Source organism: Amia ocellicauda, chromosome 14 (assembly GCF_036373705.1).
Source record: "Amia ocellicauda isolate fAmiCal2 chromosome 14, fAmiCal2.hap1, whole genome shotgun sequence".
NCBI classification, from domain to species: domain Eukaryota; kingdom Metazoa; phylum Chordata; class Actinopteri; order Amiiformes; family Amiidae; genus Amia; species Amia ocellicauda.
Window position 1 is genome coordinate 8,088,083 of NC_089863.1, and position 24,440 is coordinate 8,112,522.

General features: G+C 41.0%; 1 protein-coding gene across 2 annotated transcripts; it reads left to right on the top strand.

Moving 5' to 3' along the window:
* The first annotated feature begins 360 nt into the window (after window positions 1-360).
* LOC136768523 (uncharacterized) lies at window positions 361-20,867 on the top strand. Of its 2 annotated transcripts, XM_066722765.1 has the most exons (21): window positions 361-527; window positions 1,954-2,039; window positions 2,625-2,696; window positions 3,453-3,710; window positions 4,456-4,500; window positions 5,436-5,699; window positions 6,693-6,788; window positions 7,393-7,662; window positions 7,864-7,908; window positions 8,020-8,289; window positions 10,450-10,716; window positions 10,954-11,028; window positions 11,794-12,063; window positions 12,403-12,446; window positions 13,682-13,746; window positions 13,919-14,133; window positions 17,473-17,720; window positions 17,966-18,085; window positions 18,274-18,421; window positions 18,785-18,889; window positions 19,792-20,867. In XM_066722765.1, exons 2-21 carry the CDS (start codon window positions 2,015-2,017, stop codon window positions 20,049-20,051), a joined length of 3,162 nt encoding a protein of 1,053 aa, XP_066578862.1. In that variant the 5' UTR covers window positions 361-527; window positions 1,954-2,014; the 3' UTR covers window positions 20,052-20,867. The 2 variants fall into 2 exon arrangements, with proteins under 2 accessions (XP_066578862.1, XP_066578863.1); XM_066722766.1 differs by lacking the exon at window positions 17,966-18,085.
* Window positions 20,868-24,440: the final 3,573 nt, after the last annotated feature.

A 24,440-nucleotide genomic window follows, 5' to 3' on the forward strand; every position in this document is an offset into this window, starting at 1 on the left:
TTCAAAATTGAAGACATGAACATATACTGACCAAAAATACACACACACACACACACACACACACACAAAGAAACACTGCACACAAGGTAATCAATAAGGAAGGTAAAGGAAAGTGTTTCATATGTGTGTCACAGTGAGTGTGAGTACACCTGGAGGGGTCAAACCACACGGCACAACCCCAAGGGGAACAATGCAATTTAATTATTTTTTCTTTAGTTTAGCGACCTTTGCAACAAGTATCCATATACAGGGTGCTTCAAGTGTTGGGAAAAAAGATCTACTTTTGGTGGGTGGAGTTTGGTGTGACGCTGGAAGAGAAGTTGTAAAACCAGGCTGTTGCAAAGGACAGCCCCTTTTCTCAGAAACGAAACAGGAAGACAGACACTGGAATAACTGTCTCTCCACCATGATTAATAGATTCAATAATCCGAAACTGCATGAATCCGAGGTCTATGAAAGGTTACAGTGATCTGGACTGAAAATTGTATATTTTATTAGGCTTCTGGGCATCATCAGAGAGACGACATGTGAGTCCATTCTTTGTTTTCTTCTCTTTCTAAGTAGAAACCGCAGCAGTAATAGCAACAGGCTCGCATTAGTAAGAGTTGGAGTAGCTACACAAAGTATCGAGGTCGCGTTCTTGTAGCGCAGATGTCCGCAGTGCTGCGCAGATTTGCAGAATCTCGCCGATCCCATTGGTAGATCCGCGCAGAACTGCGGACATCTGCGCTACTCTTGCGAAGTTAATGACAAGCTTTGGACGCGGAGAGGATGTATTGGCATCGAGAACAACATCCCAAGCAATGCATCATTAGTGCAACTTTTACTTTTTACATAGAACAGTGATTCAACATTGGACTGGGCATCGTTTCTGACAGTGTTTGCTTTTCAAAACGGCTTTTAACCAATGCTGTCCCAGATAGCACAGCAGCGTTGGGCCCTCATGTATTTATACAAGTTGAATATTAGCAATGAAATGAACAGGTTAAATCACAGTGGGCCACGGATTTCTCTGTGGATTCTTGACCAGGGGCATTTTCTCAACCAGGTTCAAGTGTTTTTAGCTCGTCCCAACGTGGCTACCATTGGCAAACAGCAGAGAAACATGCCACGTATGCCAACCTATGTAGACAAGTTTAATCTTTAGCAATTCAATGAATGGGTTAAATCACCTTGGGGCACTGATGTCTCTGCTGATTCTTTATCAGGTTCCAGTGTATTTAGCCCGGCCCAGTTCACAGTGGCAAAACACCTAAATGATCCCGAACTGTTACACAACCATATGACGATGTCTCCCCAACTTCCTGTGCTATCTGGGGTATTAAGTATTTACTACATCATATAGTTTCGTATTTGCACTGGGTGCATATACAGTGGTAAGGTAGCTCTGTGTATCTTGTAATGTATCCAGGTTAACACCAATAACTAATTCTGACTGGTACAATATTAGTAGTAGCCTATAGATAAGATACAAAATACAGGGCATTTCCCAAGACTGGTCTATTTAATTAATAATTATTATTACCATTCAGACCAAGACAAGTCAAGTTCCCCTATTACCTTGCAGCCAGATACAAGATAGGTCCCCCATATATCATTGTGTGCATTCCAGATGCATCCTGGGCATATTTCGATGTCTTCCCTTGGGAACCAATAGACTAAGGCTTAGAATATACACACAGTGCATTTATCCATTATACACACCTCCTTGAGACCTGGCCTGTGAGAAACTGCAGACAGGGTGTATGGAAAATTACATCATAAGGGAACACAGTAGAAAGGTATTAGGCTATGATAGAATATAGCAAAGAAAAATAAACAAAAAATAAATCCTTGCATTAGCTTCATATTAAAAAAAAGGGAAACTGCTTTTTCCAGATACATTGTCCAAACCTTTTGTTTGTTTTCATAAAATACTAATTCTCTAATTCTAAATATTGTTTTTCTCACCAGATAAAAACAACAAACATTTTATTGCATTTCACTGGCCTATAAAGTCCATTTGTCGAAGAGGATGACTTCCACCCTTATGAGCCCAGGTAAAAAGTGAATACAGTTCAGACTTAATTACTGTATGAACACAAACAGTATTTAATTTAAAAAACTATTGAAAGGATTTTGATTAACTAAAATTAATTATCTTTTAGTGGACAGAAAGAGATGTGCTTACTTCATTTTGTTCTTGTGGTATTTCATTATTTATCCTCTTTCCTTTAGAAATACTCTCCGGCCCAGGCTAAATATATATTTTAACCTACCTGGGAATCACAAATTACAAACCTTACCCCTTTTTTAAATTTAAATGTAGTAGATAGTGCACTTTGAGAGTACATTTAACTGCAATTGGTGCAAGTTTGTAATTTTTAATTCTTTGATAGAGGGAGGTTTTCATTTAGGCTAGGCCTGTTTATTTTCTCGAGACACTACCTAATTAAAGAACCTGGAGAGGAATTAGGTGTTATATGTTACATGGAGAGATCTGAACAATTATACAACCAATATTTATGAATCTTGCAGCTTGGGACACATCTGAGACACACATCCTAAATCAACTGTACTCCTCCCTGTACATTTGATTTTGTTTTTGTGTGATGATTTATTTCTCTTATGCTTATGTCTTTCAGTGTTACCAAGCTTGGGTCTTAGATTTCCTGTACAAGGTTCCTGCACAACATTATTTCATCATTCAGTGGAAGGTATCTATTAATTCTGGTCGTCAGAGTATTCTTCTTGTTGATTTTGTGTTGAAGATGAAGTAACATGGTGAATATGTATTCAGAGCACTAAATGAGAAATTAATAAATTAATGCAGTCACACATTTTCTCTCTTTACTGTTCATCCTGTTTTGTATTTGCATATTTGAAACAAACAAGCAACAATATATTTTTAAGGAGACTGGTTGAAAACTGGCAACGTTTTAGGGTCTGAATGCATGCTGATGCATTTGTAGCATTCAAATTATAAATAATTTACCCAGTGCTAACCAGCCTCGCATTTGAAAATATAGGAGACTGTATTTATGCACATTATATAATGCACATTTCAAATTTTCATAACCAAATTTTTACAACCACAGTATAACATGAAATTAGGAAGGGATGAACATTTTAATAATATTTCATCGTATTTGTAGGAGGAGGGGTGGCAGACCTTGATAATAGATAATAGAATGTCTTAAATTAAGAGGGTGGTGAGAGTGGAAGCATGTTTCTCCTAAAGTCTATAATTACTGCAGCTTACCTATAACTCCTTCATGTTACACTTGCAACAGATCAATGCTATTGTTGTTAACCACACATAGTGCACAACACAATCCATTTCCTAGATGACTTTGGACAGACAAGCGGTCTCAAGACTAGATACTTTACAGACTCTAGTGGAAGAGAGAAGATTTCATTAGCACCTTTTGTCTCTGTTGACTCTACCTTTGACTACTTTTGTGATCTTTCAGCTGCAGTGTTTCTCAAACAAGCAGTGTTTATAAACAATGTGACTGAGGAAGTGGTCGAAGGCCTGCTTCAGACTCTACAACACTCTCGGCTGCTCACCGTGCATGAGGTGACGAAAGTGCGGTCATTGAAGGACACCCAAGTGAAGGCTGCCAGCATTATACGTGCAGTGTGCTTTTCTGGGACACATGCATTCTTATCCAGTCTCAAAGACAGAGATCAAAACCTCTACATAACGCTTCTGTATCACTCCATGAAAGGTATTTAACTACAGTGTCCTTTATTCTCTGTGCCATTAGAGATATTTGAAGAAGATGTAAACCTGCTTAGGGAATTTAATGAAAATACACCTCTACATGCCTTGTAAAGGGACCTAACAACTATGTGACATTGCATTAAAACAACCTTGGCTCAGATTTATCATTGTTAAGGCATAGGGCCTGTTCATGTGCTTGTTTTGTAACTCCATAAAGTCCATACCATTCATCTTGGAAAAGTCAGAACGTTGTCCAAAGATCCAATGCACGAGGTCATTAACCCACTGTGGGGTCAGAATACTGATTCAGGGGGCTAACACATATCAAGAGCAATGCATCTATGACTATGATATTATCAAGATGAAATGGTTTGGTTTCCAAATGTGTTGAAGATTTACACAAGCTGCTTGAATCTGGTGTCCAATTCGGGGTTCCTTGGAAGACGACTCCTCTGAAGAGACAGCATAACATGAAGCCTGTCTGACTGCCATGATGATTCTGATCAGGTTTTGTTATAAGAGGAAACGCAAATTAAGAATGATTTACATGATGTTGTCATTGTGAGAGAAATGTAACCCCACTGGTAAAGCATGAAGGTGGGGTATTTTGCATTGGGAAGCAAAAAGACCACAATACATTTCCAATCATATCACCGATAACCATTATAGACCATAAATAAATTAAAGCATAGAGTGGGCTATGATGCACATAATGATTATCAGCTCTTCTTATCTTTTGCTTTTTCCAGGACTTTTCAACCAAGAAATATTTTCGGCCATAAAGGATGATCCGGGTAAGTATAGAGTGTTTCTTTCTCCCGGTGTTAAAATACATTAACGGTATGCAGTCTCCTACAGTGATGCACAGTCCTGGTCATCAGGGCTCTGTGTCTTCTGGCTTTTATTGCCCTTGATCTTGTGATGTCTTAGGCTAATTGAAGCACATATTTGGGTTATTTGCTCAATTATTTTTTCTCAGCTGACTCCATAAATAGTCGGCAGGATCCCTAATGAGCCCCGTTACACATGCATCCATATTCAATGAGTGTTTCATCCAGTACAGGGGTCAGGTTAGCTGGAGACCAACCCAGAAGACCTAGGGCACATGGCAGGTTACTCCCTGGATAGGACACCAGTGTAGCACACACTACAGGGCAATTGTGTGCAGCCAGTCAACCTAAGCAGCCTGACTTTTGGCTGTGGGCGGAAACCCCACACAGCCACAAGGAGTTCATGTCAACTCCTCACAGACTGGAATTGAACTTGGGTTGACAGGTGTGAGGCTGCAGTACTAACCACTACACCAACATGCTGGCATCGTCAAATAATTTGGCATTAGAAAATAGCATTAAATCTGTATCAGTTGCTGGATGAAACAAAATTATCCTGAGTTAGGTGAACATTTTAATTGGGCTGATTTCAGAGAAACAGTTTATGAAACCATTACTGGGTAACACCAACATAGGCTGGGATTAAATCACAACTTTGAACCACCTGCTAAGCAACAATTACAAATCTGTACTTAAGAGTGGCTTTATTTCTTTGCAGAGAGAATCTTCTCCTCCTAAAAGTAAAGCCCATCAAATTATGGGTTGGAATTTGCAATTAGTAAGTGGATCGTAATTGTGATTTGGTGATTTGTTCATGTGAATGGTTTCAGATTAGTAGACCTGAGGACGTTTGAAGATTTTTCTTTATGAATAAGGTCTTTTTGTTTGTACATTCTCAGATCTGATGCGGTTTAGTAACCGAGAGCAGTTTGTTGGCAGTGTCACTAATGAAGTGATTGAAGGAATTCTACAGGATATGTATGATGAAGAGGACCTCAGTAAAAGTGAGGTACAGGCAGTGCGCCGACAACGTGAACGACGCTCAAAGGCTGAGAGACTTTTCGAATTGGTGTGGAATGAGGACACTTCAGAATCATTCTGCGCCAAACTCAAGTGTAGAGATCCAATACTCTATACAACTCTACAGCTGAATTCAGCTGCAGGTAAAAACATTTACAATATCTGTAAAAAAAAATATATGGCCATTCTGCATTGATGATATATTTGTGAATAATGTAACTCGAAAATGGAAGTGGATCTAGAATCAAAGAATGGTTGCATGCATATATACACATACACACAGACGGGTGAAAAATTAAAGAAAAAACAACATAAAGTGTCTCGGTAAGGTGTTGGGCCACCAAGAGCTGCCAGAACAGCTTCAATGCTCTTGGCACAGATTCTACGAGTCTCTGGACTCTACTGGAGGGATGAACACCATTCTTCCAAAAGATATTCCCTCATTTGGGGTTTTAATGATGGTGGTGGAGAGCGCTGTCTAACATGTCGGTCCAAAATCTCCTATAGGTGTTCAACTGGGTTGAGATAAGTTTCATACTCATCAAATCATTCAGTGAGCCCTCATGCCCTGTGGATGGGGACATTGTCATCCTGGAAGAGACCACTCCCATCAGGATAGAAATGTTTCACTCAGAATAATTTTGTAATGATTTGCAGTGACCCTTCCTTCTAAGGGGACAAGTGGACCCAAACCATGCCAGGACAATGCCCCCCACAGCATAACAGAGCCTCCGGACCCCCTCACTGTAGGGGTCAAGCAGTCAGGCCTGTACCGTTCTCTTGGTGTCGCCACACATGCACTCGCCCACTTGTCCAGAATATGGTGAAGGATGACTCATCTGACCAAATCACTTTTTCCCACATTTCTGTAGACCAGTGCCTATGGTGCCCCAATAATGACCCCTCTTTCAAAGTCGCTTAGATCCTTTCCTCTTGCCATTTTGATCCAAAATCGAGGTAAACTCAAAATATGGTGAAGGATGACTCATGACTCATCTGACCATGTCACTTTTTTCCACAGATCTGTACCGCACAATCCAGAGCAGCATCACAATATATAATAGTTTTTCCATTGATGAATTTAAGAAGCCTGTTTTGGTTGGCACCATTTTTATTATTTTTCTCTTCTCCCCCAGGGTTACAGCGTGGAGAGTGTTCTGCATCAGACTCGGACTCTGACAGTGATCTAGAGTATGCATCGCTGGGTCATGCAAAACGTGTTCTCTTCTCGGGTACGCCGAAAGAAATAATCTACAATTAACAGAACAGAAATTCCTTGTATGTCATCTTAACATCTGAATTTTTGTTTTAGGAAATATACAGTCATCCTCATCAAGGTACTAGGTTTTATTAAGATATGTCCACAGTGTAGAGAATCAACGTCATCTGGTACCAGAGGCAAAATAAATTGCATAGTTTGCTAAACTGGTGCTGTGCCTTCTTTATTTGGCTTGTTGCATTATTATTATTATTATTATTATTATTATTATTAATAATAATAATAATATTATTATTATTATTAAAATATTGACATAATTCAGAAAGATAATGAGTATGAGTCTGTATTTAAGAAAGGAACAAGAAGGTATGGATTTAAATAGGAGTGGGATACAAAGAATAGACAATACATGTAGTTTAACAATGAAGACACAAAATAAAATGCAAAGAACACAGTGTTTCTCTCTCCTACTTCTGCATTAAAACTGCACAGTCATCTAGTGAAAGTATTTGCATGTGTATCTAAATAGTGTTCAATTGTGCTTTAATCCCAGGGTATTAAAATTAACAGCTAGACATTATGGAAAATGCTTAATTTTTTGGCTTGTACATTTCCAGATTTGATGCTGCCCGAGAAGCAAAACCTGTTCCTGGACAGCGTCACTAATGAGTTGATTGACGGGATGCTTCAAGATTTGAAACAGAATGGGAGACTCAGTGCAAATGAGGTGGACACGGTGCAGAACCAGGGTGCACGCTGGTCCAAGGCTTTCAGATTGATGAACCTAATGCTGACCAAAGGGAAATCCACACAGCAGGCATTCATTTCCAGACTCAAACACAGCGACCACCTGCTCTATGCCACCCTCAATCTTAATTCAAGTGAAGGTGAAAATTTAAGATATGCTTTCACTGCTATTCTATCTTCATACCGGACATGGAGTTTCTCATTATTTGTGTTCATCTCTTCACTGCTCGTTGTTTTATTCTATCCATAATTATAGAAAGATAAGATCAGAATAGGAATTATATAGCTTGGTATTAACTGTACATTTGTGAATACTGTTAAATCTATATTTTTATTTGCAGGAACCCATTGCCTAGGATCATTTACAGACTTGTGCCTTTCACAAGGTAATTTCAATTTTCACCTATGTAAATCAGGTGTCTGTGTGTGGTGGTAACCACACAGAGTTAATGTCACATTTAGATATAACCTTCATCTATAATTCTGTACACTTTCAGAGGAGGTGCTGTCTCAGAATCGAGAGCAGTTCGCAGACCGTGCCACCGATGCAGTGATTGCGGGGCTGCTCCAGGACATGAAGCAGGCAGGGGCGCTCAGTGAAGAGGAGGTGGACGCAGTGCTGAGACACGGCGAGAGACGGGCCAGGTCTGTTAGCCTCATTGACACTGTGCTGCGGAAGGGGACAGCCGCCAGGTATACATTGCTCCTCAGGCTTCGAGACAGAGATCATCCTCTCTACGCAACTCTGCAACTTAATTCAACAGCAGGTAAAAACCTTTTGTATGTATATATCTATATACATGCCTAATTAAAACTCAAAGTAGAGAAACACAATCAATAGCAGCCAGTCCAATCTCAAATCAATCCATGGTTCATCAACAACAACTTCTAATACACCTTCCATGGATTCATTGTGCCAATGCCTTTTCACCTGGTTAGGTCTGCAGTAGTAGCATGCTGGACATCACTTTCTCTAGAAACAGGTGTTCCCAAGGCAGTTTGGGAAATTATAATCCCTTCAGTCACAGGCGCCTAGTTTTGAAATTCCCGGGAGTGGGGCTGAGTTACTTCACCCAAACCCTCCACGACCACTGTCAGATAAAATCACAAATATAAAAAATGCTACATCTATTTTATAGCTATATTGTAGTCTATGTAAAAATAAGTGTAAAGGCTGTTGCTCAATGGATCTGACACATCCTTTGTACTCCATCATCCAAATAGTTGCATTGCACATCGGATCAGTTTAAACGGTAAAGTACACAGCATTTCCTATTTCTTGCACTGATGTGCACATCACAAGCTATGCCACTGTGTCTTTACCTCCTCAACTACAATAATAATAATCATAATAATAATACATTTGATTTATAACTCACTATTCTTATAACCAAAGTGCTACAAGTCAAGCAATAGTCAAAACCGACAGTTAAAAGATACAACAGGCAATTAAGCAGTAGCAACTCAAACAAAGCAGCACAATAGCCGCAATTTAAACATGCAGACTTGAGTTAACTAATAAGGGGGGGCTAGCAATAAAAAAGGCTCAGAGGATTTAAAAACGTGCAACTAACAGATCTTTAAAAGCTTAGGGGTGCTTTTCAATGCCCCTGGATGTGCGCACATCCACGGAGCATGGCTACAGAAGGCTCTGTCACCCGTCGTCTTGGGTTTGCATCTGGGCTGTTAAAGAAATAAGGATCATTTACATTTTACAGTGTTAACCTTACCATTCACAAACGACATCTCATCATAAAGACATAAGAGCAGAGTGCATGGTTCAACATTAAACTGTTTATTTGAAAGTGAAAATCTATAATAATGTAAGTTACATTTTTGATGCAGTGCTTGACCACTTTCTAGAATCCTAGCTACATCAATATGTACCATTCATGGCCAGCTCTTCAACCATAGTTTGTTAAATTTGGTCTGTCTATATTTATTTGCTCTGTTGTATAGTTCTTCCGATGATGCATACGTTTTGTTTGGGGCGTGAAAGCAGAAAAGAAACGAGTGTGTGCCTCCCTATTCCACCTTGCACACTGAGTCCGTAATTGTCGTACCGCAGTGATACATTCATTTTGTAATCAAAATGAGTTCGTTACAAATGACAGTGACCAATGAAACATGAGAGGAAGATTGATGGATGGAAAAGCCTATCTTCTGTGTGTCTAACCATGAAGAACAATATAGACAGACAACACATGTGTCACATGACAGGGTTACAAATCAGGAAACTGGGAGAATTTACCAATGCAAGTAACGGGGACTATTGTAATTAGTGCAGTATATAAGACAATCTAATTGAAATTGTTTTTTGTTTTATTATAATGACTAAGTAACCCATCAAAATTCCAGGGGTTGCCGAGTCCGCCCTTTTACTTTTCAGTGGGGGCTGTCGGCCCCAAGGCCTTCAGTATCTCCACTCAGTAGGACATTTCTGGCAGCGCCCCAAAGGTAGCCTCCCAAGGGCCATTTAACATTTATCCTTACTTTAGTCATCATCCTCAGTCGTCTGCTGTTGAAGTATAGCTGCAGCATTCCTGCCACATTTCGGTCTTTTAGACGTTGAGCGCAGATTTTGTCATATATATTTAGGCACTGGTCACAAGAAGATGATGTTGTGTATAATCCACTTAAACTTGGTGGCCAGCTAAATATAAAATTTACATGCATCAACAAATTAATAGATGAATAATAATACAAAAATCTAATAAAAAACACCAAACCAAAAATTATTTTTCTGTGGAAAATGGCTTTATAGGAACCTTATAATTAGAATTATAGTTATAATTAATTTTGAATGAAAACAAGCACTTGTGCTTTCTCAGAGGACAAGGGCTTGCAGGGCTTTATGTCGGAACTGCTCTCTTCATCAATGATGGTTACATATAAGACGCCTTTATTGCTTGTTTGTGACTTTTCAGATGAGGTCCTGTCCGATAGCCAGCACCTGTTCATTTACGGGGTGACGGATGCTGTGATTAACGGGCTGCTTCAGGACCTGCAGCAAGCCGGGGAGCTCAGTTCAGACAAGACCGAAGATTGCAAGACAGGCGGCACGTTGTCTGTAGCGGCCAAGCTTAGTGCCACCGTGCTGAAAAAGGGGAGGACCACAGCAAGTAAATTCCTGTCCAGTCTCCAACACAGGGATCACATACTCTATACAACGTTGTTGCTTCATTCAGCACCAGGTAAAACGATTGTCGTTTTCTTGTCAATTTTATGTGTTTCAGTCATGTCAAATGTCACGATGTTAGAGTCCAGTTGATAAGGCTTAATTGCAACATGGTGATGCATAGACATATTGTTACAGACATTGTTACTTGCTTACCATTTTTGTCCCAGTGAGCTTTGCTGTATTTATTAGGGACTGCGTTGCCATCTTTAAATGCAAGTAGAAGATATTTATCTGTCTTATTTTTTTCCAGGTTTAATTAGTGTAAAACTAATGTCCACTGAAGAACAGGCAGGATGCAATGTTGACAAGTCACATTTAACTGCGGGTAAGTCAGCAAGTCATCCTTGTGAATTAGTCTCATTAATATTTGATTAAGCATTTTAGTAAATACAAATAGAGGTAGACTTACTTCAACTCAATTCGTCGACTGTACGAAATTGTTGTAAATCCATCTGCATATATTACAGTTAAATAGTTTTTATGGTATGTTACTGTAAATTGCCCAGATTTCTAGGACACCCATACTGTAGTAAGGAAGCAGCATTTGGCAGCCTTGTTATGTGGAGATCCTGTTATTTTCCATGTATATATAGATAGATTGTGGCCAGTGGAAAACTCAACAAACAATTGTGCTGAAATAATTACTGGGCTGAATGGTATTTTAGGAATTTGGAGCATGATTACACTATAGAAAAATGTATGTGAAATGTCCAGTAAGTTACTGGCCGCCAGAGTTGCAACCAATGATTATTTTATTCACTGAAGAGACATCTGTCACATTTAGATTTCCCTTGGTAAAGTCTTAATTGGGAAAAGATTTCTGATTGCAAGCTGTTAAAAATTAATAATTATAATTACATCTACTTGAATTGAGCTTTCCAGTCACATCATGACATTATACATCAATATGTGTTTCAAGGTCATTTGGAACAGAACGCTCCAAAGGCAGGGAAGAACTGTGATCAGAATCTCAAACTTGTTGCTTTGGAAAGCACATGCTGATATATATTAGTATTCACAGAAGACCATCACTTTTCATGAAAACGATCTACCTCTTCCTTTATAAAAACCTGTTTGTCTTTATTTGTAGATATGACCCTATTGGAGAACCATGTGTCATTTATACAGAACGCGACTGATGAAGTGATTGACCAGCTGCTTCAAGACCTGCAGGATGCAGGAGAGCTCAGAGAAGAGGACGTGAGGGCGGTGAAGCGACGGAGTGACACCAAGTCCAGAGCTTTCCGCCTCGTAGACACAGTCCTGCACAAGCAGAGTCCTGCAGCGTTCACATTCCTCTCCAAACTCAGACACAGAGATCGAGCCCTCCACGCAACTCTGCAGCTGCATTCAATAGCAGGTGATCAGCTTTTATTCCATTCATATTAACTAAGTTATAGTTTATATATATATAAGTATCACATTATATGTATAGATATATGCATACTGTATACATTGAGTAGATTTCTTTGACAGATTATTTCACTTCTTACAATGTATTAATTGCTATAAATATAAGAACATATATTATCTACAGGTGCCTAGATTTTCCTCCCCTGACATCCCTGAAGTGTTGTGCTGAAGTGCTGAGAGCTACAACATAGCCACGCTCACCACCTGTACCTTCTCACAGCTTGGTGTCGTACATCCTGTTGGGAGCTAAACTTCAGATTCAGTGAAAGTCTTTTTGCTGTTACAGATTCCCTGTCTGAAGGTATTTCATCTGAAGGAAATACACAGAAGGTAAGTGTTATTTTTTTCTCTCTCTGTATTGTTATTGTATTGGTAGTGTATTGTTGCTTGAGCACGTCACTGAGTTGGTGCTTGACTAGGGGTATGTGAATTAACTCTATAGGTGATCTCTCCCTCATAACCCCCCTCTTCATGACTAACTCCATTAGTAATACTTTGGTGAAAAGTGCAAAGTGAAAAAAAAAAAAGGTGGCAAAACTAAATAAAAATGGTGCAGAAATTTTTAAAGATGTAGTAAAATAAAAAGATTGTGCATGTTCTAAAATGTCCGCCGGAAGTGAAAATGGATGCCAGAAGTGACATACAGGAAACATGTCTATGACAGGACACCATAGATCTATATAACTAATTTAATTTAGTTGGTGGTAAAAAAAAATATTTTTAATTTTACCACCTCTTTTCAATTTCTCCACCTTTTTTACTTTACCACCTCTATAAATTGTGCCACCTTTTTAAATATTACAACCTTTTTTAAATTTCAGACTAACAAGTTTCATAGCACGAAGTTGTGACAGGAGTGAATAATATGGAATAATAACAATATAAATAAATCGGTACTAAAGCTCTGTATATACAAATGTAATGTAGTAAAATTATTATTAGTAGTAGAAGTGGTGTAACGATTAGAATAATAAGGGGAAATCAAATAATATATGGTATTAGGGCCATGATGGGAAATCCCAGTACAGCATGGCAATGCAGAGAGAATCGAAGCACTGACAGGGAGGCGGAGTCTGACCGTTAGTTTAAAAGAATGGAATGTGTGGAAACCCTGACCGCTGATTGGATATGCAAATTAAATCTCATTGCTGATTGGCTTACAGCCTTGGAATGCCTGTGCGTGTGAATGGAATTTTGTGGTTTTCAGTCTATCATAAATCAATAATTAATCGATCATAGCGATAAAAATGGCACTCACATAAAACTAGGTATAATAATGAAGCACTGTATTAAGTTTGTTATATGTAGGGTAAGAACTGTAGGAAGAGTTAGTGTTAGGACAAATAGAAATATAATAATAAAGATTTTGTAAGAGAACAAGACTCTGCATGTTTTCACATGCAGACTAATTAAAAGGATGCTAATGGGTTACTGTGCACTGTGGAATGGAAACAGTGATTGTAAGAAATTGTAATAAAACTACTTTAAAATGTAACAATTACCTTAACATACCGTCCTTGATATGGCAGGAGAAATATATGCTTTAAATCCTGTCTCCTATTCAGGTAATAGAAAATGCAGTATTATTTACACCGGAAATACAACTCCATGACAGAAAGGAAAATTACAGGTAACTTTTGTAATATAAGTGTGTTGATCTACCTACTTTTAACAGATGTGTATCCAAATAAAGCTTTAAATAGACTTTGACGAGAATATGATAAACTGTCGAAACACACATACACACTTTCTCTCGGCACATCCCTGATTGTGCTGTGATTATTCCGTGTCTGACTGTATAGGTGGCTGAGTCAGTCTGCAGGTCGGTTCCAGTGCAGTGTCACTGGCCTGGTGTTTGAAATGTCATCAGCCGGGGAGGTGCTCTACTGGACAACCCTTTGGGACATGAGTCTTCTGACCGGCACTGGTCGGCAGCCTGCGGGACCCCTGTTCGATATCCGCTGCCCCCAGGGGACGATAAAAGAACTATGGTTGCCACACTGTGAGATATTCTCTGGTGAGTTCACAGACTTCACAGTCAATCACATCCTTATTGGTCACAGATGTGTGATGATCATTGTAGAGCTCGCCAACCATCTTGACTATTTGATATCTCTTCTTAACCAACAAATGGTAGCCAGTACAGTTTTCCTAAGGAGAAGTAGCTCTCATGGGCTTAATTCCTGGGCAGCATAGTCCATAGGATCCAATGTCTAGAGCAGGGGTCAGCAACATAAATTATTCAAAGAGACATTTTCTAATTTCTGATCAATAAAACCGCATCTAAGGAGGTCCAATGCCCATTTGAATGACAGAATAATAGTTAAAGAAACAGACCAAAGCCTGAGGAGGAGGGAAATGTAGATTTTACTCAATTGTAATTGGAGGGCATTAGCTACAATTTAATGTATTATTATTATTTTATTTTTTTTGGTTTGAATTGCACCATTTGTAGTATTTTGCTATTTAATACTATAAGTGCCAAGCTCTTTGCCAAATTTGGGTGTTAAATTTGTAATTACTCTGCATTTCTGAATGCAATTCACATGACAGTGAACAAAATGTCACGGCTATGACCAGATGCCGTTCTGCCTGCTCATGCTAGACTGTGATTTTAGTTTTTTCGTTTTTTGTATAGTTTGTATCATGTGTTTTACATCAACCGTTCTGGCAGTCAAAGCATATGACCGGGAGTTCACCTCTGTCATCATCACTGCTGTATATATCCCTCCCCAAGCGAACACTGATATTGCACAGAGTTGCATGAGGAGCTAAACTGGTAACAGACTGCACACCAGGACGCAGCCCTCATCATGGCTGGGGACTTTAACAGGGTGAATCATTTGCATTGCCCTGTATTTATGTATACACTTGATTTTAGATTTGATTTATACTTGATTGTTTGTATTTATCTGTCTGTGTGGAGTTTGCATGTTCTCCCCGTGTCCACATGGCTTTTCTCCTAGCACTCAGGTTTCTTCCCACCATCCAAAGACAAAGACATGTGGGTTAGGTTAATTGGCTTCTCTAAATTGCCCTGTATGTGGCTCTGTGTGTGTGTGTTGCCCAGCGATGGACTGGCGTCCCGTCCTGGGTGTATTCCTGCTTTGCACCCTATGACTGCCGGGATTGGCTCCGGCTTCCCCGTGACCCTCACCAGGATAAGTGGTTTCGAAAATGGATGGATGGATGGATGGATGTTTGTATTTATTTCTTCATATATTTATTGTAATTTGAATTTTATATTCATATAATCTTTCCTACTCTGGAGTGGACCTGCATGAGCGGCCCCAGGCGGGTGTGGGGATACTCACAAGTCCCAGGCTGGGTGCTGCACAGTTGGAGTTTGTCCCTGTAGACGAGAGGGTCGCCTCGATGAGGCTTTGTGTCTCAGAGAGGAAAAATTTGACTGTTGTCTGTGCTTATGTGCCGAACAGCAGTTCAGAGTATTCGGCCTTCTTGGAGAAGGTGAGTATGGTGCTTGATAGCGATGCTCACATCTCGGTCTCCAGAGTCGATTGAGTGGTACCGGCTGGCCAAAAGGAATACAGCAGTACAGGTCACCAAAGCGAAAGCTAGGGTATGGGAGGAGTTTGGAAAGGCCATGGAAAATGACTACTGGACAGCTTTAAATTTGTTCTGGCAAACCATTCGGTGCCATAGGAGGGGAAAGCGGGACGGCGCCCAAGTTGTTCTCAGCAAGGGTGGGGAAACACTGTCCACTACTGGGGAGATCGTTGAGAGGTGGAAGAAACACTTTGAGGAACTCCTCAATCCGGTGGACACGCCCTCCTTGCAGGACGCAGTGCTGGATAGCTCCAGCGAGATTGGACCTATCGCTGTAGCTGAGGTTGATTCGGCGGTCGAGGGCCTCCGCGGCGGTAAAGCTGCAGGGGTAGATGTTGAAAGCGCTGGACAGTGGCGGCGTGGCTAACGCACCTCTTCAATGTTGCGTGGAAGGCGGGTACAGTTCCTCTGGATTGGTAAACTGGGGTGGTGGTCTCCATCTTCGAGAAAGGGGACCAGAGAGTGTGTTCCAACTATAGAGGGCTCACACTCCTCAGCCTCCCTGGTAAAGCCTATGCCAGAGTGCTGGAGAGGAGACTTCATCCGTTATTTGAACCTCGGATTCAAGAGGAACAATGTGGATTCCGTCCGGGTAGTGGAACGGACCTGCTCTTTATCCTTTCACAGACATTTGAGGAGGCATGGGAGTATGCTAATCCAGTCTACATGTATTTTGTAGACTTGGAGAAGGCATTCGACCTTGTTCGTCGGGATGTCTTGTGAGAGGTGTTGTGGGAGTATGGGGTGCCGGGGCCGCTTATGTTTGCCATCCGGTCCTTTTATTCTCACAGTGAGAGTTGTGTCCGTATTCTTGGTGTTAAGTCGAAAATGTTCAAGGTAGGTGTTGGACTCCGCCAAGGGTGCGTCTTGTCCCCACTCCTGTTTGTGATTTTCATAGACAGGATATCAAGGCGCAGCCGAGGTATGGAGAGTATCCAGTTTGGGGGCTTGGAGGTGGCATCATTGCTGTTTGCAGATAATGTTGTGCTTCTTGCCCCATCCAACTGTGATCTCCGACACGCACTCAAGCGGTTCGCTGCCGAGTGTGAAGTGGTTGGGATGGGAATCAGCACGTCCAAGTCTGAGGTCAGGGTTCTCTCGCAGAAAATAGTGGATTGCTCGCTCGAAGTTAGGGGGGAGCAGCTGCCCTTAGTGGAGGAGTACCTCAGGGTCTTGTTCACGAGTGATGGAAAGGGGGAGCGTGAGATTGACATGCAGATCGCTGCAGCGTCTGCAGTATTGCTGTATCAGTCTGTGGTGGTGAAGCGGGAGTCCTCAGACAAGGCTCGCAGTTTACATGTCAATCTACCTCCCCATCCACACCTATGGTCATGAACGTTGGGTAATGACCGAAAGGACGAGATCGTGGGTACAAGCGGCGGAAATTAGGTTTCTCCACAGGGTTGCTGGAGCTCAGTAATCTGGGAGAGTCGCTACTTCTCCGGATCAAGAGGAACCAGTTGAGGTGGTTCAGGGATCTGGTAAGGATGCCCCCTGGGAGGCTGACTGTGCAGCTTTACCAGGCACGCCCCACTGGGCGGAGACCGCGAGGCCGACCCAGGACACGCTGGAGGGATTATATCTCACGGCTGGCCTGGGAACGCCTGGGAATCCCCCAGGAGGAGCTGGAATCTGTCACTAGGGAAAGGGAGGTCTGGTCCGCCCTGCTTAGTATGCTGCCACTGTGACCCTCACCCATGGAACTGCCAGTGGGTTTATAGAGGATTACTAAATAGATAACAACCAACTAAGATATCTCATGATCTTATTCCATCTCTTGTCTTTCCAGACACCTGTGATTTTCTGGCTGTGGCCCATGTGACCGGGGACAATGTGGAGGTGTTGCAGCCCCTGGAGGTGACGGAGACTCATGTGCGGGTCTCCATCCTCGGCCTCTCCCTCTTGGGCCTCATTATGAGCTGGATATCCCCCACTGTGCATGGGCAAGTGCTGCTGTTCCTCCGGCCAGGGGGCGGCTCACGTCTACAACAGAAGCTGAACGTGTTTCTCCTGCCTAGGAATGTGCTGCTAAGCCAGGTCTTCACTAGAGTTCCTCTCCATTTTTCGGTCTCTATTTAAATCCAGGGTTCAGCACAAGATAATGTACAGTGTCCGGCATTTCCACTGTTCATACATAGCATCTGGGTTTATCTGATACCGTTGCATATATTCATCAGCAACGGCTGTGAAACAGAAACCTCCATCAGCTGAGTACTATATTTTTACACGTTTTCTTATTCTTTTAAAAAGCCTATCGCCCTCTCTTATCCTGCATTCCTCAGGTGAAAGAACAACAGGAGGGCAGTGTCTATATCCAGATAAGTGCAAAGTGTATTCTGGAAAAGGGGAAAGAGTACGGCTTGTCATGTGACCTACAGGAGGGATATGAAATCCAGCCTGAGGTAAAGTCGACAGTTGAAACGCAGGTCATGTTTCCATTTGCGATGTAGACGGCACTGGGCAGCACGCTGTCGCACTCGGCTACAGTGATTCTGCCAAAGACTACTTTTCAGTCAGTGCAGCTGCTACAGAACAAGTCTGAACATTAGCCGAGCTAATTTTCTTGAGCAGCCTTCTTTCTGTCTTTCAGTGTGAAACCTTCGACTACGATTATGACCCGAATTTTCACCCCACTTTTGAAGTGTTTCTGGACTCCAAGGAGACGAACTTGAAATTAAAGCTGCTGAACCTTAGTGCAGCCAACCGAGAGGTGTGGTCACGCAAAGTGCAGCTGACAGGTAACAATATTCATTAGTATTAAGTGTACTTTTATACAAAAACAATTTTAGCTCAATCAAAGTAACTCAAACATCAGTTTATTGTATTTTCAGTCCAGTCTTTTGTAGCAATTGAACTATTTTGAATGCATTTTTATGAGGGGTGCTCTGTTGTGAGCTCTGATTGTATCAATGTGGTTGTTCCTGTGATTAATAAGCATCTGTACATTAATGCTGTAAAATGACTTGATGGGGATCTAACTGCAGTCCGCAACACCAATATGACGTTGAGGATCGCTGAATGATAATGTAGTCTACTTAATAAAAAACCTCTCTCTCTAAATGCACTGCTCTAACAATTTGCTTTCTCGCATGTGGCTGTAGAGTGGAGCCAGACTGGACCTATTAGCTCAGCCTCCTCAGAACCAGTCGACAAGCCAGGACCCAGTTATGGTGATGAAGGGGACTGTGTGCCCAGGGCCAGTCAGGGTAAGTATCCCACTGAGACTAACAGCACTAAGTGCCTCCCAGCCTCGTCCAGGGGATGGAGGGTGGAGGTGGGTGGGGGGGACTGCCTTTTTTGTTTCTACCGAGCTCTCAGTGGCTGTTTAAATAACCCTCCTGTGTCAGCATAGGAAGCATTAATTAGAAGGGTATAATATTGAACACAGATCTACCAGTACTATTCTGTAGCTCATTATTATTATAATAACTTAAGGAATTCCAGTTACAATTTATATGCCAATTATTTTTGGTAGTTTAAAATATCCTAACCAGCAGAGTCATGTTATGATTTTCAGCATATTTCTACATTTAATAAATAGAAAAAACTAATCAGCACCTTTGGCAAATGCATTTAACTTACTCGGTGCTGTTTCCCCCCCATCATTCATATCATATATGAAATGGGATTTTTCTTTCAATTTACAGTTGTATTGGTTCAACATAATAATAATGCTATAATCTGTTGTAATGTCAAGTTGTTTGGTTTCCCCTGGTGTACAATAAGTCCTCAATATATATATTTCTTAGCAGGCATGAGGGTTTAAAAGAGGTTGGTCATTGATTTAGCCTAGAGAAACCTGTAAAGATCAGGTGTGATTGAAGAGAGTAAAGTGTGTAAACATGTGGCAGCCACTCCATTAATTTCTGTCTTTTGTAAAGCAAGACAGAGATCTGACCAGCTCCTTCTTCTCCAAAGTCAGACTGATTATATTAATAGACTGTCTATGTGATCAACCAATGCAACATGCCTGAATTAATGGGGTTTCATTTCAGTTTTCAAACTCTTGACACTATTCTACCTGTTGGAACTATTATGCTTATAATATATATTGCTCATGAAGACCATGCAGAAAAAAATGTTTATAATTATGGTTTCTTTTTTTCAGGATTGGGAACTCAAAGAGACTGGACATTTGCTTTGTCTAATATAATAGATGAGCTGAAAGAAATGGAGTATAAACGAATGCTGATGTTTCTCAATGATTTACCTACAGTTAAAAAGGAAAAAGATAGAGCTGAAATGCCTGCAGTGATCATTTCTCACTATGGTTTAGAGAAGTCAGTGACTGTCATTCAGGAAGTATTGAAGAAAATACCCAGAAATGATGACAAGATGCTCAATCTCCTGAAGCCCTTTGCACTGTGATCACACCAAGTGCTACCGCAGGCTGGATACAATAACAAAAACATTAGGTGTAGAAAAGCAAAGAGCTGGACACTGCATTGTTCCTCTAGTTAACTGTGGGGTTGCTCACTGTGTATGGCAGATTGTGTCTGGGGACACTGGGCAGAGATGAAATACATCGTGGTTGTTGAGAGTGGGGTGGGCAGGGAACAGAGACCCAAAATAACCAACACTGTACACTGGATCCATTACCCACTGATAAGCAGCAGGGAATAGTGGTCAGGGCTGTGGACTCCTGAGCAAAGGGTTATGGGTACAATTGCAGGTGGGGGGACGCTGCTGTTGTACCCGTGAGCAAGGCATTGAACCAAGATTGCTCCAGCAAAAACTCAGTTGTAAAAGTTAATAATTTATGTAAAAAATATATAATCTAGTGTAACAATTGTAAGTCACCCCAGTTAAGGGCATCTGCTAAGAAATATAGACACTGACTTCTGTTGAAACAAGATTTTGGTGCACTCTTATGTGCGTATGGATGGGTGTGGGGGATACTTGGAAATTTGGAGAGACAGTCTCTATTTTAGCAACTGTCAACTTCCAAACTGCCAGTAAACTTTGACCTTTTATCACTTCGTTGCTTTGCTGTTGCTGCAAGATTCTATAAGGAAACTTCTATCTGATCACCATATAAGGAATGAATGTGAACTATGATATTATATAAGCTGACTGATTCTGCCTGTGTGCAGAGAGAGTCGTCAAACTGTCAGAGGAGAATGGTTGTTGATTCTCTGCCTGCAATTGCTTGAATAAACTATTTTCACTGATTCTGCAATCCAACCTCAGACTGAAAACTTGTTTTCTTCCACAATTCCTGGTGTGGTGACCTGGATGACCTGGTGACACCTCACTGAACACCCCCTGCAGTGGACCGTCTCTTTCCTGAATTTCCCTGGTGCCCAGAACAAAGGAATGAGACCTTTTGAAATCTCTAATAGGGAAGTTCAGGGAGGGACTGTGTACAGGCTAACAGCATCCAAGAGAAAAAAAAAAAGCATTGTCAGTCAAAGTTCATTTTTTTAGTTTGTTAGTATGTTTTAGGATAAGTAGGAATAGTCTGGAGAAGTTGTAGTTAATGTCGTTCCCACTTAGTGGTTCATTTGATCTTGCTAAAATAGTACATTGGAGAAATGCACAAGAACATTGTGGAGATAAAATATCCCACACACAATGGTTGAGCTCCTATTTCAATTGGAAAACTGAAACTACTAAAAGAAAGGAAGAATCCCAGGTACAGAGTCTAAAGGACTCCAAAGAAAAAGTAAAAGCCAATTTAAATAATTTCAGTCCCCAAAAGAAAAAATAAATAAATAACCACTGTCCCTGGTCACGACTTACTGTGACAAAGCCTAAATACTGAGGGGAAATAATAATAATGAAAACACCACAACAGAACTGTGAAAAGAAAGAGGAAGGAGTGAATGTCAAATTCAAACTAAAACTGATCTTAGGTTTAATGTTGGGCAGCAAATTGACCCTGTACGCTGAGGCAAGAACAGGACAATCAGTCGATTGAAAGAGATGCAGTTAGTCTGTGAGTGACTCCCTCATGGCAAATTAAGCTTTTATTAGTATTTAATTAATAATAAGTAAATACATAGATAAGTAATAATAAATTGACACAGTTTGAGACACTGCAGGTCAACAAAACATTCCAAACTATTCTGGTATCCGAATTTACTTTGGATATCAATGAGTATGTGTTTCTTTGTGTGTCTGTGTATACGTATGTCTGAATGTTGCGCAAGGTAAATGTCCGCATTTAATTTAGCAAGAGAGCCTTCAATATGCCCTAGAACTCCCTTTGCACTGCATATTCCTACGATGATTGACGCCTAAAATACTGTACATAGTGCTAGATTATTACATTGCAATTGGATCATTCATTTTTCAGTATTGTGGTTTCCATATTATGGACTCCACTAGACCTCTGAAGGTGTGCTGTGGTATCTGGCACCAAGACGTTAGCAGCAGATCCTTTAAGTCCTGTAAGTTGCGAGGTGGGGCCTCCATGGATTGGACTTGTTTGTCCAGCACATCCCACAGATGCTCGATTGGATTGAGATCTGGGGAATTTGGAGGCAAAGTCAACACCTTGAACTCGTGATTCATCAGACCAGGCCACCTTCTTCCATTGCTCCATGGTCCAGTTCTGATTCTCACGTGCCCATTGTAGGTGCTTTCGGCAGTGGACAGGGGTCAGCATGGGCACCCTGACTGGTCTGCGGCTACGCAGCCCCATACGCAACAAACTGCGATGCACTGTGTGTTCTGACACCTTTCTATCAGAACCAGCATTCACTTTTTCAGCAATTTGAGCTACAGTAGCTCGTCTGTTGGATCAGACCACACGGGCCAGCCTTCACTCCCCACGTGCATCAGTAAGCTTTGGCCGCCGATGACCCTGTCGCCGGTTCACCGCTTGTCCTTCCTTGGACCACTTTTGATACTGATCACTGTAGACCGGGAACAGCCCACAAGAGCTGCAGTTTTGGAGATGATCTGACCCAGTTGTCTAGCCATCACAATTTGGCCCTTGTCAAAGTCGCTCAAAGTTGCCCATTTTCCTTCTTCTAACACATCAACTTTGAGGACAAAATGTTCACCTGCTGCCTAATATATCCCACCAACTGACAGGTGCCATGATAATGAGATTATCAGTGTTACTCACTTCACCTGTCAATGGTCAAAATGTTATGGCTGATCAGTGTATATATATATATATATATATATATATATATATATACACATATACACAGACACACACACGTTGTCATCTAGCTGCAGGGCAATATTGAGTTGACAAAACAGGAAGAGAACGCTGTCCTCGACCTCACCTTGTCCTGGGACCTGCCTGGTGTTACGGAAACCAACCGGAAGTGGCTGTATGAGCGGATTTTATCCCATGCTATGGGTGACGGTGCACGCTACTTTTTTGGAACAGCAGATTTAATACTATGTTCAATAATGTGTGTTCTGTACATGCACACAAAGGTTGAAATGTTTTAATTAATTCTGCTGTAGGACAGAAAATAATGCATTTGCTTCCTATAGCTCAAATGAAAAACTCTGTATAAACTTGAATAATCTTTTGCTGTTTATTTTGTTCATACAATAACTCAAAATATATTTGGTTTTTATGCTGTTTTCTGTTTTGGGATTGTAGGTGATTTCACGAACAAAGCCAGCAGGTTAAGCAGCTGAGAAAAGGACTCAAGGAGACCATGGTTTGGCCCATGCTAAAGGAGAGAGCAGACATAATTCCCACATTTTTACCAAGGAATTCAGAGGCTACTCTCAATTCTCAGGTAAATATGATGTCTACACTTGTGAAGTGAAAAGAGGCAAACTGGATCCTTTGTCTAGGTCTCCTCTGTTGTCTGCAGCAGCAGTGTTATAATTCCTCTTACACAAAAACAGCATGTCAACTACGGGTGCAACGATCTTTAGTTCCGTAGAAGTGCACTAAAAGATTACTTTTATGAGGTGTTTTGCAGTCAGTCATACAAAGGCTCGTGTCATGGAGGAAGAGGAGGAATGCTGCTTAGAGGACAAATTCAGAGTGGCAGGATACCTGCAGATCTTCATTGAAAATGGTAATGACAGTAATTGTCTTTTTCTGAAATGTATAATGCAAAATATTTCATTTTTCTCACAAACTAGGCTGTAACAATATACACATTTCCTCTAATATGTCAATTGTCCTATCCAAGCCATAACCATGAATAGTCCTGTCCTAACTTTAATTATGTATTATTTTGAGGCACATTGTTTGAAATTAGGTTGAGGGGGCAGCTGTGTTAGCTGGCATAGACAGTGCCCTGGGCAGGGAAGCTTATGCCTTGGTCCCACTGGCTTAAGCGTCGTGCCATGCCGTGTCGTGCCGGAGTCCCAGAGCTGTTTCTGCAAAACCAGGCCGCTGTGAATCCGTCCCTCTAATGGAAGGAGCAGCGACTGTGGGTTAATTTATTACTCTTACTACAGATTTGTAACTGCAAACGACACTTTTTGCCGTATTATTTATAATTTACTTAGCAGACGTCCTTAACCAGGGCAAGTTACAGTTGAAACAAAATACACACGTTTAACGATTAATCATCCAGATACAATATAGCAGGTTATAATTGAACTAAAGTGTGCGCGTCTCATTCATGGTGTTTATGGTTGCATTTATTAAACCAGACCTTAATGTTTTAGAGGGAAACCCAGATCTGCTGTATTTATTTATTAATTAATTTAACTTGTAAATGGACATGTTAACTAAATCGTGAACGCCTTCACACTGATTGTCTCTTTGGGGATGTTACACAACAGACCTGCACACCATGAACAAAACGACAGACTGAAACACCA